General features: G+C 45.6%; 2 protein-coding genes across 3 annotated transcripts; both read right to left on the bottom strand.

The window, feature by feature from the left end:
* Positions 1 to 187: 187 nt before the first annotated feature.
* On the bottom strand, positions 188 to 9,027 carry mlpha (melanophilin a). 2 transcript variants are annotated; one of them, XM_084668691.1, is made up of 16 exons: positions 8,979 to 9,027; positions 8,170 to 8,325; positions 6,840 to 7,061; positions 6,534 to 6,646; positions 5,754 to 5,795; positions 5,471 to 5,529; positions 4,948 to 5,043; positions 4,677 to 4,785; positions 4,195 to 4,388; positions 3,539 to 3,622; positions 2,995 to 3,219; positions 2,058 to 2,228; positions 1,549 to 1,710; positions 1,305 to 1,370; positions 1,129 to 1,177; positions 188 to 899 (listed from the first exon to the last, which is right to left on the bottom strand). In XM_084668691.1, exons 2-16 carry the CDS (start codon positions 8,277 to 8,279, stop codon positions 865 to 867), a joined length of 1,737 nt encoding a protein of 578 aa, XP_084524817.1. In that variant the 5' UTR covers positions 8,280 to 8,325; positions 8,979 to 9,027; the 3' UTR covers positions 188 to 864. The 2 variants fall into 2 exon arrangements, with proteins under 2 accessions (XP_084524817.1, XP_084524818.1); XM_084668692.1 differs by lacking the exon at positions 2,058 to 2,228.
* A 3,797-nt stretch (positions 9,028 to 12,824) lies between these two features.
* On the bottom strand, positions 12,825 to 14,506 carry trim63a (tripartite motif containing 63a). The gene has a single exon (XM_084668323.1). It carries the CDS (start codon positions 14,332 to 14,334, stop codon positions 13,303 to 13,305), a length of 1,032 nt encoding a protein of 343 aa, XP_084524449.1. The 5' UTR covers positions 14,335 to 14,506; the 3' UTR covers positions 12,825 to 13,302.
* Between the last annotated feature and the right edge of the window lie 3,157 nt (positions 14,507 to 17,663).

Here is a 17,663-nt window from a genome sequence, read left to right as displayed (position 1 = left end):
ACAGCAACGTTTAGCTAAGTGAACTGAAATGGCACTAGATGGCAGCATTAGTTGTATTTTAGTTTAGTTGTATACAGTATGGTAAATGATATTGCTTTAATGTAAACTAGCTGAAGTATAACCAATACTGTGCCTGTCAAGAATGAATGCACCCCATATAGTTGAAATAACAGGGTTTCAAATAAAAACACATAAAAAACGTAATGTTCTATAATTTATGGGATACAAGCACAAATATGATAGCCTAAGCAGGACATAAATTCCTTGCAACTTTTTGCAATATAATTTGCTATAGTATAGACTTTCAAATGAGCATAAACATAATTTATATCTATGTAGATCAATATATATAGATGGAGATAAACATTATCCTTCAACAAGAGCCATTTGAATTGTGATATACACAATCACTGTTGGCGCAACCAACAGTGCATTATCTTTACAGGTGATTTGGGATTAACAGTATAATTCCAGACATACAAGATACATTTGCCAAGCAACTAGCTGATAAATACAACAATCTTTACCAATACACAAAATTGTATCTTTATTTTTTCTTGCACTTTGATCCTAGGGCCTTGAGCACAATAAGCTATTCTGAAGCAGAGAGAGGAGCTCAATCAGATCAGATCTCAGTAGTAACAAAACATACCTAACACATAGATATACACACACACACATGTACACACAAGCTTTGGAAGAGGTGTGTTATTCAGGGCAGTTACCCAGGGGAGTAATTACTTGTATGATCATCTATCAAAGTTGGCAAATATGTGAAGAATCAAAGTTAAGGGATGGGAGCTTATTTGCTTAGTTGAACCACATAGTGTCAAGGGACAGATGCCGACACAGTCCTTTACAAGTTTATTTCCGGAGAGACCCTGAGCCATTGCTGGTTTCTGTGGAAGAAAAGATCAAAGGAAGGTTTTTTGCAACCAGTTTCATAATCAAAATGTTACGTTTCATGTAGGGGATGAGAGCCAAACATAATCTTACTGTTCCACAGATGAAAAGCTAATGAATGACGATGCAGTAAGGAGGTGACGTGCAGTAGCATGCGCAGGATAGCATGCAGTATTATTTACTGTAGAACCGGGCATGAAGATTGTGCTTTTTCCTAAGCCTTACTTGTGGGAAAGTCCTGGGTGTATCTTTTCCTCTGCTGACTGCCTGTGACCTGCAGGAGCAGGTGAGAGGTGTTCAGGAAACGCCACACAGTGCACGACACGAATACACGCGTGAATCTCAAAAGGAATGCTTTTCAAACGGAAACAAAAATAGAGGATTATGTGAATGGCCTTCACCTTTTTCTTGGCCTTATCCCCTCCTGTGGCACTGAGGGCAGCAATCTTATTCTCAATGTCAGACACCTAAAACAAGCATCGAAAAGTGATAGGTCAGAGTTCGGAACGAAAAGACACAAGAGAAGGATGATGTAAAAGAGTTCGTACAGAACCAAGTCTCCCACTGTTACTTGAGCGGCTTCATCAGTAAGTAATGTCTGTTTACAGAACCGGGTACAGAATCTAGGTGGCAGAGCTAACACACCTCGCTCTCTGTGCTCTGAACTCTGGCAGCCGTGATAGCCAGCGCGTCCTCCAGCTCAGACAGCTCTGAGTCCGTGGCCCCCCCGAAGCGGTTGGTAGCACTGTGTTCCAGTTGCCTCAGCTTCTTCTCCAGGTCAAACGACTTCCCTGCAGTCATGTACACCTGGGGAAGAAAGCGACCATTGGACAATGCACAAACTCAGCTCAGCACCAAAGTCATAGACTTTCAGACGAGAAAGCTGGGAAACGAAGCAGGTCATGTCTGCATTAAAGAGACACTAGAGAAACAAAGATATTCAAATGTGAGTGGCACTCTCAGTGTGTCAAGGAATTCAATTTCCCAGTGCTTGAAATTTTGAGTGGAATGTCCCTTTAAGACAACAGTAACTCGCATGCTTTTAGAAGGAAAGTGCACGGGCATAGCTCCACAGACCTACACTTAAACAAACAGCTATTTGGACATGATAGCTTAGGGGGGAGGGGGGGGGGGGGTGCGAGTTTTAAGCTTACATTTTCCTCAAGTTCCCTGTAAGCCTCATCTGCTTGCTTTACATCAGTCCCAATTAAAAGGGATCTGTCAATAGGCTTTGATGGGCCGTATTCAGTCATTGCACTTTCAGTGGCATTAATGGTTCTTAGAACCTCTGTGGTGATGTCACAGAGGGCCGCCGCGGTGGATCTCTGAAAGCCATGTAAAGGGACAGGAATTAGCAACTACGCTAACGACTAACTTCTCACATTAGAAGCAGACTGATTTCTTTTTAAAGGGAGATTTAGCCAGGAAGGCATGCAGTCATACAGTCAGCACTAATCTCTGCAAAGTCTAAACAATTAAATGTAAGACTAAACTCAAAGCTAAGCTAAAAGGATCCTTGTGCTTTGTGTGTACTGAAATACATTCCACATTGAAATCGAGCGGTTGAGCTTTCGCTGCAATTCAACCGTTTCAAAAAACATTCACTTTTGGGCCTTCTTGTAGATAAGAGTTCATCCAAATGTAACTCATTTACATCTTCATAGAAGTCTTATTTTTGTCATTCCTGTAGACACCAACAACGGCACAAACTACCAACAAGACCACAAACATGAACAGAGGACATTACGGCCAACATCACGACTGCCTAAAACGGTTCCTGGAGATCTACCATCTGTCATCTATTTTTCCAACCCAAATATAGCACAACTCCTCCAATACCTACGGTTGATTTAGCTGAATCCTGTTAGTTTGACCTGAGGTTGGAGCTACAACCACCAGGTGAGGAGCTCCACAGAAAGAGTGGACACCCCTGCCCTAGCAACCCCTGCCCTAGCAACCATGACTTTAGAGCAGTCAATGACGACCCGAAACGTGGACCAGGGCCTCCGAGCAAACAACAGTCTTCCCCCCGCCAAGCGGTCAGCCCACCGACTTCTCCGTTGGCGAGGGGAGACCGTCTGAAGGGCCCACCTTCTGAGCCTCGGTGGGCATCTCGTCGCTGGAGGAGCTCAGGACGGGGTCCTGTGGACGGGCCGCCGAGGGGCCGCCCCTCGCAGGGGTCCCTCTGGCCAGGGAGAATTTCCTCCCCGTCTCCTCGTCGGAGGAGAGCCCCTTGTCGCTGACGTTGCCCGCCAATTCGCTCAGCTTCCGCCGCAGTTTCTCCTCCTCCAGCTGAGCGGTGGTCTGAGGTGTCGTCTGGCAGGAGACACAGAGCACAGGGGGGGTGGGGGGGGGGGGAGGGGGCAGGAGGGAGGTCATTGCCCCCGAGTGTCTGTTAAGGGCAATTGGCAAGCCTGTGGGGAAAATGCAGTTTCCTCTCCAAGCCACATGAGCTGTTTCACGGACTTGACCCTTAAAGAAATAGTCAAAATAAGCATCGACAAAGGTTAACGAAACAATACTAGCGATAAGCTACAGTTGTCTGCGCGAGGCTCATGTCAAGGATAAACCGTATTTTTGTTGGTTACCTCCTAGTGGATTAATTCCATTTTAGAGTCCAGAACCAGTTTCTTACCTCGTCGGGGGGCACGGTCATCTTCTCCTCTAGTCGGTTAAGGAGGCTCTCGATGGCGGACATGCGCTTGTTCAACTCATTTATCTACATGATCAAAGATAACAACGTTAATGCTGTCAGAAAGCTTTCGTTGGCAATGTGGCCATGACCTAGAACTAGTCCGAACGAGCACACGTCTTTGTTGCAAACACAGATAACATCTATCTGTGTGATTATCTCTTAATCACCTAATTCATGACATCACTCTGAAATTGAAGGCACTTGAGAGGGCAAACAAATTGCCTTTGTTCATAACACTGTTTCACTGCATTAGTTCTGAGGCATAGCCTGCTCCCACACAAACACACCCCACCCACCCGAACCCCACACAAACACAAAAACACCCCCGCACACACAAGCGCACACACACCCCACCCGACCCTTCCCCCACACAAACACAGACACACACCCAACCCTTCCCCACACAAACACACACACACACCCAACCCTTCCCCACACAAACACACACACACACCCAACCCTTCCCACACACAAACACAGAACCCCCCACCCACCCACCCACCCACCCACAGACACACACAAACACAGAACCACCCACCCACAGACACCCACAAACACAGAACCACCCACCCACAGACACACACAAACACACACACCGGCGGTGGCCCCCCCAGGTTCTCCTGGGAGGAGGCTCTGCTGGGACGGCGGCGGGGCGGGGGCTGGTACACGGGGTAGCGTTGGAGCTCCTCCTCCTCTGACGTGTCCACGTACTGCTGGCGAGCCATGGACGAGCCGATCTTGGACAGGGAGCGGGCGCGCACCATCCTGGGGTCTGCAAATGGACCTTCATCTGCAGAGCAATGCTTCGGCTACGGTCATTTTGACAAAGGTCAGTTTAGGGGAAAGAAATGTAATCAAGGCCAGTGGCGGTCCTGTCGGAGTTTCAGATTCTAAAAGGGTGGCTTCACCCACTTCACGTTGTCACATTAGGAACCGTGAACAGTGTGTACTCTGTTAAAGTGTGGAAGCAAAGTGTAGGTACGCAGGTGTGTGTGTGTGGTGCTATGATTCAGTATAGGCCTCAGAGTGTATGTGTTTGTGTGTGTGGTCATGTTTGTGTGTGAGGTCAGTTCCTCACCATGCCGCATGTACTTGTCCAGACTCTTCCTGCGGTTCATGCGGTGGTGGTGCATGTCGTTGTGGTACTCCACATCGTTCCTGTACTCGCCTCGCTCTTCCTGGATGAGCTGGACCGCCGATCGAACCTCATTATCACCGCAATATAAACCCTTCTAACACATATTTCCTCTCAGGACCTATCAGGCCACTTGAGTCCCTTAACACAGGTCAGGTCGTCCTACTCGTTAACTAAACATTGGGGTGTGACTGAGTGGAGGATATTGTGTCACCTGGAAGGACTGTCGTCGGGAGTGGGAGTAGGGTACATACTCCTCCACGTCGAAATCCAGGGGGTGGACAGAGAGCAGCCGCTTGTTCTTGCGCATCTGCAAAAGAATAAGGAGAGAGAGAGAGAGAGACAGAGAGACAGAGAGACAGAGAGACAGAGAGAGAGAGAGAGAGAGAGAGAGACAGAGAGAGAGAGAGAGAGAGACAGAGAGAGAGAGAGAGAGAGAGAGAGAGAGAGAGAGACAGAGAGAGAGAGAGAGAGAGAGAGAGAGAGAGAGAGAGAGAGAGAGAGAGAGAGACTGAGACATTCTTTGTTCCAGTGCCCTCACAATGCAAGCTCAAGGCAATGCTACTTCATGAACAAGCTAGGGAAGGATCCATGTTTGGGGGGAAAGAAGACATCATTGTTTGTTTGAGGAGCCTGCTGCAAAGCTTGTTGATGACTCGTTGGATTGCTCTGCCTCCGTGTTAGCATGACATGTCACAGAGAACCAAAAGGATCTGTTTTCCTTCAGTCGTTCCTACCATCTTGTAGCGCTGCGCTTCGGCCTCCGCATGCTCTTCCTCGTGGCCATTGTATGTGTCTAAAAGGCAAAATTCCACTGCTTCATCAAGTGTCCGGAACGTTCCACCCTCTCATATTACATATTCAACTAAAGCTACATGTTCAGAATTGCAGCCCCAAGAAACACCATTACAATACTATGACTGTGACTTTTTGGGGCAGAACATGAATATGCTGTCCATGAATCTAAATATAAACATTGTGTTTTGCTTAAGAGATGAATGTGTGGTTTATTCTACTCACGGCGAACATCTGGCATGCTCTGCGTATCATCTTCACGAGTTCCTATGAAAACAACAATGTTCTTCATGAGGACAAGCAAACAACCATGCACTGAAATATGTCATTGACACGATCTAGTCTTCTGAAGGTTCACTCTCCAGACTTCTAATAACAAAACAAAGCACTAAACTCGAATTTTCTCAACCGTGGAATACAATCTGACATTGTACATCCTTACAAAATTGGCCCGTTGACCCCCAAACCCCATGATGCTATTGTGAGCTGAGCCGCTATGGTGTTCCATCATGTAACCAAACACAGTTTTGAATGTTTTGTCCAAGTCTTCAGGCAAGCATAGCTGACTACAAATCATAGAGTGAACCAGCTGCATTTTGTTACAGACACAGGCAGTTCTAAATGTGACTCCAGCATATGGCATCATTGTTTAGGCATGCCTTAGGTCCACACACACACACGCAACTTTGTATGGCTATCCTCTTGGGTAATCACAATTCAGTCCACACTAACACACATAAACACGTACACATAGCAAGCAATATGCAGAACATGTGGGGACTCCTAACAATCTGATGATAGACAACTTCCAGGATTTTGGAGTAGGCCTAAGAGTGTTGTGAAAATGGGACTGTTTCTCCCATTCAGAAAAAAAGACTGAATATATAATCGTGCAAGCACACATATGATTTAAACTTCTGATCTGAAACGTTGACACGGACTGTTACAGACCAAGTAAAAAAGCAACTATCATATCAAGTCTCAGAGCGTTGCTATCAAACGGACCCTCTCCGTTCAGACGCTTGTAGAGGGACTTCATCACTTTGGCACTGCCGAATCTCTTGAAGCGGTTGCGTACGTTGTCATGGTACCACCCGGCACTGCCGATTTTCAGGACCCTGCATTAGAGAAGGTACCAGCTTTTAGCACGGAGCCCTAGCCGTACTGTTATGCCGTACGGTCATGTTATAAACAATGCATACACTTAAAATGGGCTGCTTTGCGTAACCATTCGTGACATTCCCTCAGAAAAAAAGCTCGAAGCCTTCGGTCGTGTGACCCTGTCCTTTGGGAGGGGGGGGGGGGTGTCACCTGGTCATCCGACAGGGGTCGCACACCCATCCCATCTCCTTCTTGTTGTAGCGGCTGCAGGCCTTGCAGATGGAGAGCTTGCAGTCCAGACACTCCCGCTTGCTGTTCACCAGGAACTTGAAGGGCTGCAGGCAGCGAATGCAGTGAGAGACCGCCAGAGGGGTCTCCGACCCCAGCAGCTCCAGCTTGGTGTCCTCCTTCTCGATCTTCGTCTTCAGCTCGCTGCCAACACAGGGGGGGGAGAAGAGGAGAGAATTCAGGGGACTCTGAAAAGAAAGCTCGGGTTGGACCATTCTTGGTGTCACGTGTCGTTTCATTGTGTTCATTTTTGGTTTATCGGGTCCTGGATACAGCAAACTAGGCGGATCTCAGATATACTATTGAGAAAATTATAGAGTTATAGAGATGAACATTTTATCACCAGGTATGTGAACAGTACGGTGCATTCCACGAAAACAAAACTTGTATGTGCAAGCTCATGAACATTAGGAAACCTTGAAAGAAACATTTGTATGGGAGTCAGGTGGCTGAGCGCTTAGGGAGTTGGGCTAGTAATCCGAAGGTTGCTGGTTCGCTCCCGGCATTGCCAATGACGTTGTATCCTTGGACAAGGCACTTCACCCTACTTGCCTCGGGGGAATGTCCCTGTACTTACTGTAAGTCGCTCTGGATAAAAGCGTCTGCTAAATGACTAAATGTAAATGCATGCTGAATCTCACTGTACTCTGACAGAGGGAAGGGAACCTATCGTGGAGGTGTTCTCCCGGAGACATTGAGAGGACGATGGGGATGAGACAGCACTCAAACAGAGGAGTCTTTGTGCCTGTGAGAGAATAGAGCTCACAACATCTTGTGTTGTCTGGGTGCTGGAAGCGGCCTTGTGACTCTTCCATGATCACCGTGATGAGCTGACTCACAACAGCAGGCTTTCACACTTACATTCCTGAGTGCAGAGCTCAGAACGCACACTTATACACACACACACACACAGAACACATCATCAGTACACACACACTCTCTGCAGGGGCAAAACACAGCAAATGCATAGCTGTTGAAACTGGGTTCAACTGGGCACAGTTCTCAGTTATGTGCACATTGCATTGCATATAAAGTCAGAACAATTGGAATATGGACGTGCAAACTATAAAAATATAAATATACACTTATCAAACTGGCTAATGTTAGCTCTGTTTAAACAGTTAACATCATTGTTTGTATGGAATCACTGAAAGACGATTCACAATCCAATTATTCAAGAAGATCCTTCTGTGACTAAACGTTCGGATCCTGTCATTTCATGAATCGGAAGGTTATCAGGCAGCTGACCCACCCCAGTCTCTCCTCCTCGTTCTTCCTCAGGTTGAAGTCCCTCTGAATGACTTCCCACACATGCTTAGCCTCCTCATCTGTAAGTCTGGAAAGATCCAGTTTGCAGTCCATGGTGGCTGCAACAGAAGCACCCCTCTTTAAGCAACGAGGATGGTTCCTGTGAAATCAACACAGCCTGTCAGATTGCTGACGAATGATCTTAGTGTTCAAGGCGATCACAGTATACTGGATGCTAGGACTGTGAAAATCTATTGAGTTATGTTGATTGAATTTAAATTATTTTCTTAGGAATTGAAATGAAATTAAAGATCAAAAGTTACGGTCTATTGTTGCCCTACAATTAAACAACAAAGCAGCTGCATGTATTGCTTTAATCACATGATTTGGAATCCTGCAACATTACAAAACTATTGTTCACCTACATTCACTACATTGTCAAAAACATAAAAACAAGATCAAGTCACTCTTTCAGAATGAAATGCGCGATTCTGACACTAGTTATTTGAGTTATCTAATCAGTCAACAATATCCAAAATAAGATATTTTAAGCATACAAGACAGCAATACTAAAAATCCATTGCATTAAACAAATCTATTCAACAGGTACCCTGTTAGGCACAACATTACTTTGTACAGAGATCATGGGTGAGCCATTGTCTCAGAATGTTGTTGTCATGCATCAACTCAACAAAATGCCTAAGAGTTACTGTTAAAAAGGTGAACAGGTAGCCTGTTTCTTGACAAATTATAACTCAGAAACCAGTTCAAAATAATACACAAAATTGATTTATAATAATAGCTTAGCTTTACCCGTTTTGCGGACACCGGTAAACTGTTCAGATGCAGCACCAAATGCTCGAATGAACTCAAGTATGGTTAAGTTAATCACATGCCTCCAGGAGAGAAGAATGAACATCCCTTATCCCCTCCTCCAAGTAGGTTTAACCGGCCCTCAGTACAGTCAGTCACACACTTTAACATGCGACATCACAAGGTATAGACCATATCATACACAATGACTTCATACTTGGGAAAGGAAATGATTTGTTTAATTAGACATTTTGTTATTTTTGAACACATTTCCATTCAGAAGATTATGACTATTACTGACACGTTTTTAAAACCAGAAATGGGTAACGTTTCTATTTTAAACTTTATTTTTCACTGATCTTTCCCGTTGACAGTAGCCTTAACATATATTTTGTTGTTCCAATCTGTACTCCAGCCTCGGCTACAAGCCTGAGGCGTTAAAAACAAGCTATAGGCTAATGCTATTTTTATCAGCGTAACCCAAGGTAAATCAACAGATGAAAGAGGCCTCTATCGGTCTGAGAGGTGGGCACACAAGGCTGCCCTTAGGAACACAGAGATGACACTGTATCTGTCAGAGGGAAAACAGCCAATTTGTAACCTAGTATAGTGAGCTAAATAAGACACACACCATCCAACATCAATCCCGATGTACTAGAAAGTTGTCTTCAAGTGTAGCCGACCTAGAGCGAAAACATGATGCTGCGACCAAGGGTCAAGCGTGGCTATTTTAACAACTAATTCTTGTCAGAGGTTAATGTAAACTCAGCCAAAATCGAGTTTGGTACCCAACCTTGTAAATCTGAGCTATGATTTACAGTAATATGCTGAAAACAGCAACTGTTGCTGTTGTCTATTGCCTTCACTTCACGTTGACCTCCATAGTGGAAACATTATTTTCTGGTTTGTTCGAGCCAATAATTTCCAACAATCCAGTCTGAATCTATTTGTGTTCCGCAAAGATGTCATAGGACTGATTTAACAAGGTCTCCATCATTCTGATCACCAAATTCTTGCTGAGTTTCCATGTGGTAGAGCCAGACCCAGGATAAGACTCTAGTGTCAACACTAGTTTTCCCCCAAGCTCTCTGTAGAGCCTTGTGGATAGCCAGCATGGCTCAGGCTTATTCCTACACATTTTGATTAATACTTTTAATAATTAATCTCAGACTTGAATCCGTTTAAAACAAGCTGATGCAGACCAGTGTTTCCTCTGGGTTGGTCTGGCTTAATGCACCCCTGTATTATCATTCTTGGCAAATCGAAACTGATGTCATACTGTCATTCTTGGTTAGATGCTTGGGCGATTCCATTTGACCATCTCTAAATACCATATCTATTGTTACATGGGAAATTTAACCTAAACCCCCCTAATCTGTCTGGTTACAAGACTAATGTCACAAAGAAAGTAAAAGCGTCACAGTTGATAAAATAATCAGATGAGTGTACTTGGAAATGCACAACGTTCTTGGCTGTCAAAGAAAAGAACGGGTAGCCTACGCCAACTGAAACCCTGAAGAAGGTGATAGAATCAGAATCAGAATGGGATTTATTTGCCATGAAGGTTTGAACTGACAAGGAATTTACAAGGAACCTAAAATTTAAATTTGTGGACTATCTATACTAAGGGTACATAGGGTACATAAACTAGCAGTACTAAGTGGAATTAGAATGAAATAAAATGTACAATAAAATACAAGTTGTCATAAAATAAAATAAGTTACCACTTATAAAAATACTAAAAAATACAAATATTATAAAAAATACAAATATACAAGATACAATTGCGTAAATGTAAAGTGTTTTAAGTAGTCATTAGAGTCAGTGTGGACCCTTGGCCTTATTGAAGAGGCCAACAGCGGAGCAAGGTAGCAAGTTACTACGTAGCACTAGGGTGGCATGTTGATTACTCATTAGGTGGGTTACTGTAAAGGTATTCTTCGCTTACATCAGTAACCTGATCCGATACTACTAAATTGGGTCAGCTTAGGAAGGCCCATGCAGAAGCATTTAGTTTCCCTGATGTTAGTCCCTTCCATCTAACTTCAGCTTTGGCCCCATTCCTGGTTTATGGAGGGGGAGAAACTTGCCGAGGAGGGTGCCCTTCACGATGACAAGGCATAGCTAAGGGCAAGCTGATTCACAGCTCTAAAAATAGAGGCTGGGAGGCAGCAAAGTTGAGTGAGCTCCAGGGGAAGTCCGAATCTTATTTAGTCAAAGTAATACACCACATGGCCTCTCAACACTCTACACCCCCGACAAAGAGCGGGTCGCTGCATGCACATGCTCCCAGCCCAGTAAAGCCTCATTCTCTTTTTGGGCAGGAGTAGCAAGGTCGTGGGGGCCCGAATTAGAAAGGAGAGGCGAAGGTGAGCTGTAGAGACAGTTTGTTGGCCGACAGGAGAAAAAGGCTGAGGAGCTATTGTCGGTAGCTGTGACAAATTCACCTGACAGGCAGGCGTTTGGAAATGAACCCGCTTCAGCACTTGAGGCGCATGGGAGCCCAGCTTGCAAAATAGGGGCTCTAAGCTACCAAAACCATGTGCCACTCCACTTTTAAGTATTGTGTGCATTCAGACGGACGGTTATCAAGGCAGTGTGTTGGCCCCCGCCCCCTCTGCTACTGTACACCCTCTGCAGCATCGTAACGTGAGACTCGCGGGGTCGTACACAGATAGTCTGACACGAACACTTGAGAAGAGCAGCTATAAGCATTGCTGTCTGGCTGGTGGTGAACAGCTGGTGGTGAGACGTACGAGGTCAAACTCCAGGCTAGCCTATCTCTGTACCTGTCAAATAGCTTCCAAGAGCACTGTCTTCATTTCTAATGACTTTTTCAATGTGTTGCTACTATTGAACACTATTTTACAATGATGGCGTCTATAGGGGGAATGCTTGCTAAGTCCAATGCACACGACAGCATGTACAACTTTAGAGGACTCTTTAGTCATGATACAATACGTTTGATTATTTACTGTTTTAGTTTGTGTGTCTGGGGTCTGTCTGTCTGGTATCATACATTAGCTACTGTCTCTGTGTGTGTGCGTTTGTGTGCGTGTGTGTGTGTGCAGGGGCGTGTGTGTGCGTGCGTGTGTGTGTGTGTGTGTGCGGAGATAGGGAGTGTGTGTCTTTGTATCTCAGTCATTTCTAAGCTGGTTGAGAGCCTGTTTGGGTTTATCAGCTCCTTCAACACAGACCATGTGACTGGGGAGTGCAGTCAGCTGCTGCCAGAGGGAAACCAGATCATGTCCATAACAGATTGGCAGCACACGTCAGTGAATGGATCCTAACTTCAATTCATTTATGTGGAAATGGAAGCATTTGGTTCTTGGATGTACTGTCAGATAATGGCACAGACGTGTACTGAAACACTGAATATATTATCAGTAACATCACATGTCATCCATCTGTGATGGATTCCTCAAATATCCAAGCGCACTCACATACTGTAACTCTGGTCAAGGCGTTGGTTGGGCTGTGCTGGTCAATTGCTGAAGCCACATTATTCTTGCATTCATGCCATAGTCCGATGATGGTCTCAGTGTTTGACCCCTGGCCTGCAGCTCTCTCAGGCATGCCAGACAGCAGCTGGAATGGTCAAGTGGAGCTGCTGGGTCAGGGATAGCAACATGAACTCTCCCTCGTCCTTCTCTTTGACTGAGCTATTCCAGTGCCCTTCACCACCTCTCCCCTTTTGACCAGCAAAAATAGCCACTATATCACCAGCAAGAAGACTAAGTAAGGCTATAGTGTAGTTTCATGACCCATGTAAATATAGGATCAATCGAAGCGAGAGAAATCCGCTTAGACTTTAAAAGTTATGAGTGAGGAAGGACTGATTCAAAATTGTTTTCTTTTACACTTTATTGAAACTCACAATCACATAACAATGTAACAGCAGTGTCAGATATGATTCAGTGCATTTTGCAGCAATTCAAGTATGACAAAACAATGAAGACATTCCAAACTCAATAAATAAACTTTTTTTGTGTAGGTGTAGTTTAAACTTGTATTTAAAAATTCAAGTGTAAACATAAATATGTGTCTTGTGATATCAAGCTCAACCGATATCAAAATAGTACAGTACAGTTAAATAGGCATTAAATACAAAAGTATAAAAAAGAAAAGGAAATTAAATGCAAAAGGTTGCATTTTGTATGTGTAAAAAAACGTATTTTCAAAATGGCACCATTATACATTTTCTGTGAAATCCGCAGACATCTTTTCATTTCTTCCTTGCTAGTTTATCAGAGTCTTTACTTCAACTTTCCCCTACTTCTACTAAAAGTCTTTGTCTTGAAAGGGAAAGTCATTATTCCTCTTCCTATTCATCTTCTTCTGTCTCTACATCGTCATCGTTGACTCCAAAGTCCATCTGGGCTAGAAGGACCTCCACGTCCTCTGTGTTTAAGACGAGGTGGTCCATGCTTTCATAGCCTGGCTCTGGCCTCTGTACCTGGGCTCCCCTGGCTACCTCCTTGGCCTGGGACATCAGCTCCTTGGCGCTCACCAGGAACTCCGCCGCGCCTCCCAGCTCCAAACTCTTCGAAGCCCTCTCCTTCAGCTGGTTGCTAGCCTCAAGATGCACCTTGTGCTGTTCCACCAGAGACCTGATCACCTGGACCTTCTCCTCTTCCTCCTGGCTGATCTTCTCCACCAGCTGGCCCTTGCGCTCTTCCAGGATGGCGTAGAGCAGGTCGAAGCTCTCGCTCAGGTGTCTCTTCTGCAGCTCCCCGTTCTCCTGGATGCTCTTGCCCATGTCGTCCAGCTGGGCCATGACCGCCTGGACGCAGCTGTTGCCCGCCGCGAGCATGTCCACGGCGTTGCGCAGCTCGGCCTTCTGGGTCTGGTACACGCTCTCCAGCGTGGTGACCTCGCAGTCCTTGTGCTGGCCGAACACCTTGCACATGGAGCAGGTGGCGATCTGGCAGGTCACGCAGTAGATGTTGATCCTCTCGTCCTCGTGCTCCTTGCACTTGGCCTCCTTGGTGTCCTTGTCCTTCATCGGAGGTTCCAGGGAGCCTCCGCCCACGCTCTCGCCGCCCTTCTCCTGCTGGGCCTTGTAGAGGTCGATGATGTTCTCCACCAGCAGGTTCCTCTGCAGGCCGTAGACGCCGTGGCGGTCCAGCACCACCTCGAAGCGGCAGGTGGGGCAGCGGAAGATGCCCCCGGAGTAGTGGTAGGGGTTGCGGGAGTCGTAGAGGTCGCTGGCGCAGCCGCGACAGAGGTTGTGCTGGCAGGGCAGGATGACCACGGGCTTGGTGAACATGTCCAGGCAGATGGGGCAGCTCAGCTGCCTCTCCAGGCTCTCCATGGGGCTGGGAGGTCTCACCACTTGGCTGGTCTGGATATCCATGGTCTGGGTGTGGGGTCGATGGCTCGGGGATTTGTTCCTTAAAATCCTCTGAGGTCCTTTGGTCTTTGGGTTCAGGATCTGGGTCTGTCCCTTTTGTGCTTCTTGTTTGTTCCTTGGAAGCTACGGTGCTGTGTCTCTCTCAGCTGAGTTTATTTTGGATCTGCCCTGGCCAGGCGTCTGTGGTGGCTTTTATACTGCGAGGCGGGACAGGACACCTGATCCCGCACACCGTTTGTGGCATGATCCCACCCTCCGCTTGTTTGTGAGTCTCATTTCGGAGAAAATAGCCCCCCCCCCCCCCTTTCCCTCCAAACATGGCACATGCCAGACTTAGCAACACCTCCCGGTCTCCTTTTCTGTGGAGGGCGACAAATCAAATCGACGGGAGACCTGACCACCCCCCCTTGTGACACGGTTAGGCTCTCAGACGGTGTTTTGTTGCTCCTGCCAATAACAACATGCCTTTTCTCCCAACCCACAACAACCATGTAGCTCAGATGTGTTTACACGTGTTGCGACCCTCCCTCAGCAGCAGGCACCAGGTCGCTGCTTGTTGCATTCCGAGGCGTTCGCCGTTCCATGCAGAAGGAGAGCCACGAGCCTGTGCACATTTAAATGCTTAAAACTGCGCTGTGAATTTATACGGTACATTATGAGATAATGCCACCGGGTACCCTATGAAACAAACCATAGAAAAGTGGTAGTCTTTGTGGCAGTACATACACATCCTACGCCCCTCCTGACCCCCAAACTCCCTCCCGCAACCCCTCACTCCCGCCAGCAAAGCCAGCTCACGTTGGGTGTCTGCACGTTACACAACTAGGGGACTTCTGGAAGAGCCGTAAACAATCAGTCATGTGCTCCTCAGAGCCGTTGGCGGGTCATACAGCCACAGCTGGTTGAGCAACACTGTCCTCACTATTTGGCGCAGCACGGGTCAGCATGGCACTCTTTGTGCCGTCGGAAAACTTCACCGTTAACAAAATAACAGGTGGTTAGAGAGGTGTGTCTGTATGTGCGTGAGTGTGTGTGTGTTGTAAACATGACCAAAGTTGAGGAGTGATACGTTGAGAGATGTTGTTGCAGTTTGGCCACGTGGATTTGTTGACTGAAGGCTCCACTAACTTTGCCATATCTACTAAAAGAAGAATAGTATGTAGTATCAAAGCAGAAAGCGAATTATATCACACACTTTCCTCATTATCACTTTCATAAGAAAAATTGTATTTCATAGCATTCATGTAACATTCAGTCTCAAGATTAAAACACAAAAGAACCTTATTATACAACTGAATCCAGTTCCGTAATGATACTTTTACAGGCAATCTGGAACCATTTAAGGTAACAAACAACACCTTGCAGATCGGGACCATAATAATACAAATAATTCATATAGGAACAACCGTATATGTCCATTCAACCTCAAACCATACTGTGCAATTTAACATTAGAAAAGGGACCTTTGAGGAATGACTGTACAGAATAGTTTCATGTGCAGTGGACTGTGTGTGATGTTGGCAGGTAAGTGAAAGAGCGAGGTGTGTTCCCAAAGGTTCTGGATGTTTTCCAAGTGGCCAACAGTGGTGGCTTCACAGCATCTTCAAATGTCAGATCCCATGTGAGCTGCCAACAGCCATCCCATGGAACTGATACTCATAATAACACTTTGGAGGAACTTATCATCGGGGCCACAGACCCTGAACTTCACTTACGCAAGCTGAAATAGTATTTTAGTTTATGTCATTATAGGATAACATTCAACAAAGCTGGTGTACAAAAGACAGTATATTAATGGCTTGTAGTGTGAATAACATTTTCAAATATATTTTTTACACTTCATTTAAACGTAAAAAAACAAGAGATTATCATTAAAGTGACCAAAAATGATGCAAACAAAAATGTTTTGCAGCTCCTCCCACTAGATGGCGATACATAACTATTTTCCAATCAAATTACAAAAGCTATGGACATCAGATATCACAAGAGGACATTATTGACATATTGCAGATGACAAAAAATGCCAAGTATGTAAATAGATCTATAGCCTATGGAATGTATCTGTAAATACCAGTGCTATCTGAATAGCTATGGCTGGTACAATAGATGACTAATATATATCTCAGAAATGGCTTCTTAAGATTCCCTGCTTCACATTATCTTAGTGATGTTCTTCTGATAATCTGACTGATTTACTAATTAATCCGTAGTCAAATGTAAAATAAAATAAAAACTCAGAATATCCATAACCCATAACCCTTAAAGAAGTCCTCATACTACTACAGCCATTGTGACCCATACATTTTCCCCCTCCAACGTCACATCAGCAAACCACACTTGACAGGAGTGTTTGTGTTCTGCTGACAATCCAAGATAAACGATCGGGACGTCTGTTTCCTCCTCCGTGCCACTCGCGCACATATCAGCCGTGCCATCTCAGAACCAGAGGGCCTGTGGGAAAAATGATCCATTGTGCTTTTGTGTACGGAAACACAATGATGACCAGTGACGGAGGCGGGCCGCCTCAGGCCGATGGACGACCGGGCATCGGCCTGGGGCTGAAGCACGACAGGAACTACACGCGGCAGCCGGAGCTGCCAGTCTCCGCCTGTCGCGTACACCCCGGTAACGTAAACACAGTTGGCGTTCGTGGGTTTGATTCATTCACGCGCAGGAAATCAAAACGGACCGCGTTTGGGACATTGTGCTTTGTGAGGCTCCTTTCTCTGCCCTGGCGTGTGTTTACGGAGGGGTTGGATTTCCCACGCTCACTTTGGAACGAAGGAAGAGTCCCTTTCCTTCTGATGCAGGTCTATAAGTGGGAATGGGTAGAGGAGAAAGGAATAATATCAACATTCCCAGTAGAATTAAGCCTCAAAATGTGAACGCATGCAGCCATGTGTAGGCTGTGGGTGTGTAGTTTTTGTGTGTGCACATTTGTCTGAAGTCCTTTCCACAAGCCCTCCGGTAGACCACTGGTCGGGGAGAGCGGAGGGTTAACTCTTATCTTACTGTGGTCAGGCTAGTCAGGCCAAGGTCAGCTTCCTTTGGTGGGAGGATTCCTTCTTCTGTGCTTAAAGTTGAAAGAAATGTAGGTTGTTTTAATATAGTCACAGTGGTTCTTTTTAACAATGTCCAGTTAATATCTTTGAGTGACATCAGCTATGTATGTTTTTTGGCAGGCAAACTAAGTACTGTTTCCCTATACTTCAGTCACTTATTATTCAGCATAATGCTTGTGCTATATTCGACAGCATTTATTTTGCTCAAAAAGGTCAAAAGATGTCATGAACAATAAACAAAGAATAACCTAACACAGCAGAAGCCCTTAG

Source organism: Hypomesus nipponensis, chromosome 12 (assembly GCF_054491055.1).
Source record: "Hypomesus nipponensis isolate SF chromosome 12, ASM5449105v1, whole genome shotgun sequence".
Lineage (NCBI taxonomy): Eukaryota > Metazoa > Chordata > Actinopteri > Osmeriformes > Osmeridae > Hypomesus > Hypomesus nipponensis.
Note: the sequence above shows the minus strand (reverse complement) of the source record. Positions and strands in the feature narration are given on the sequence as shown.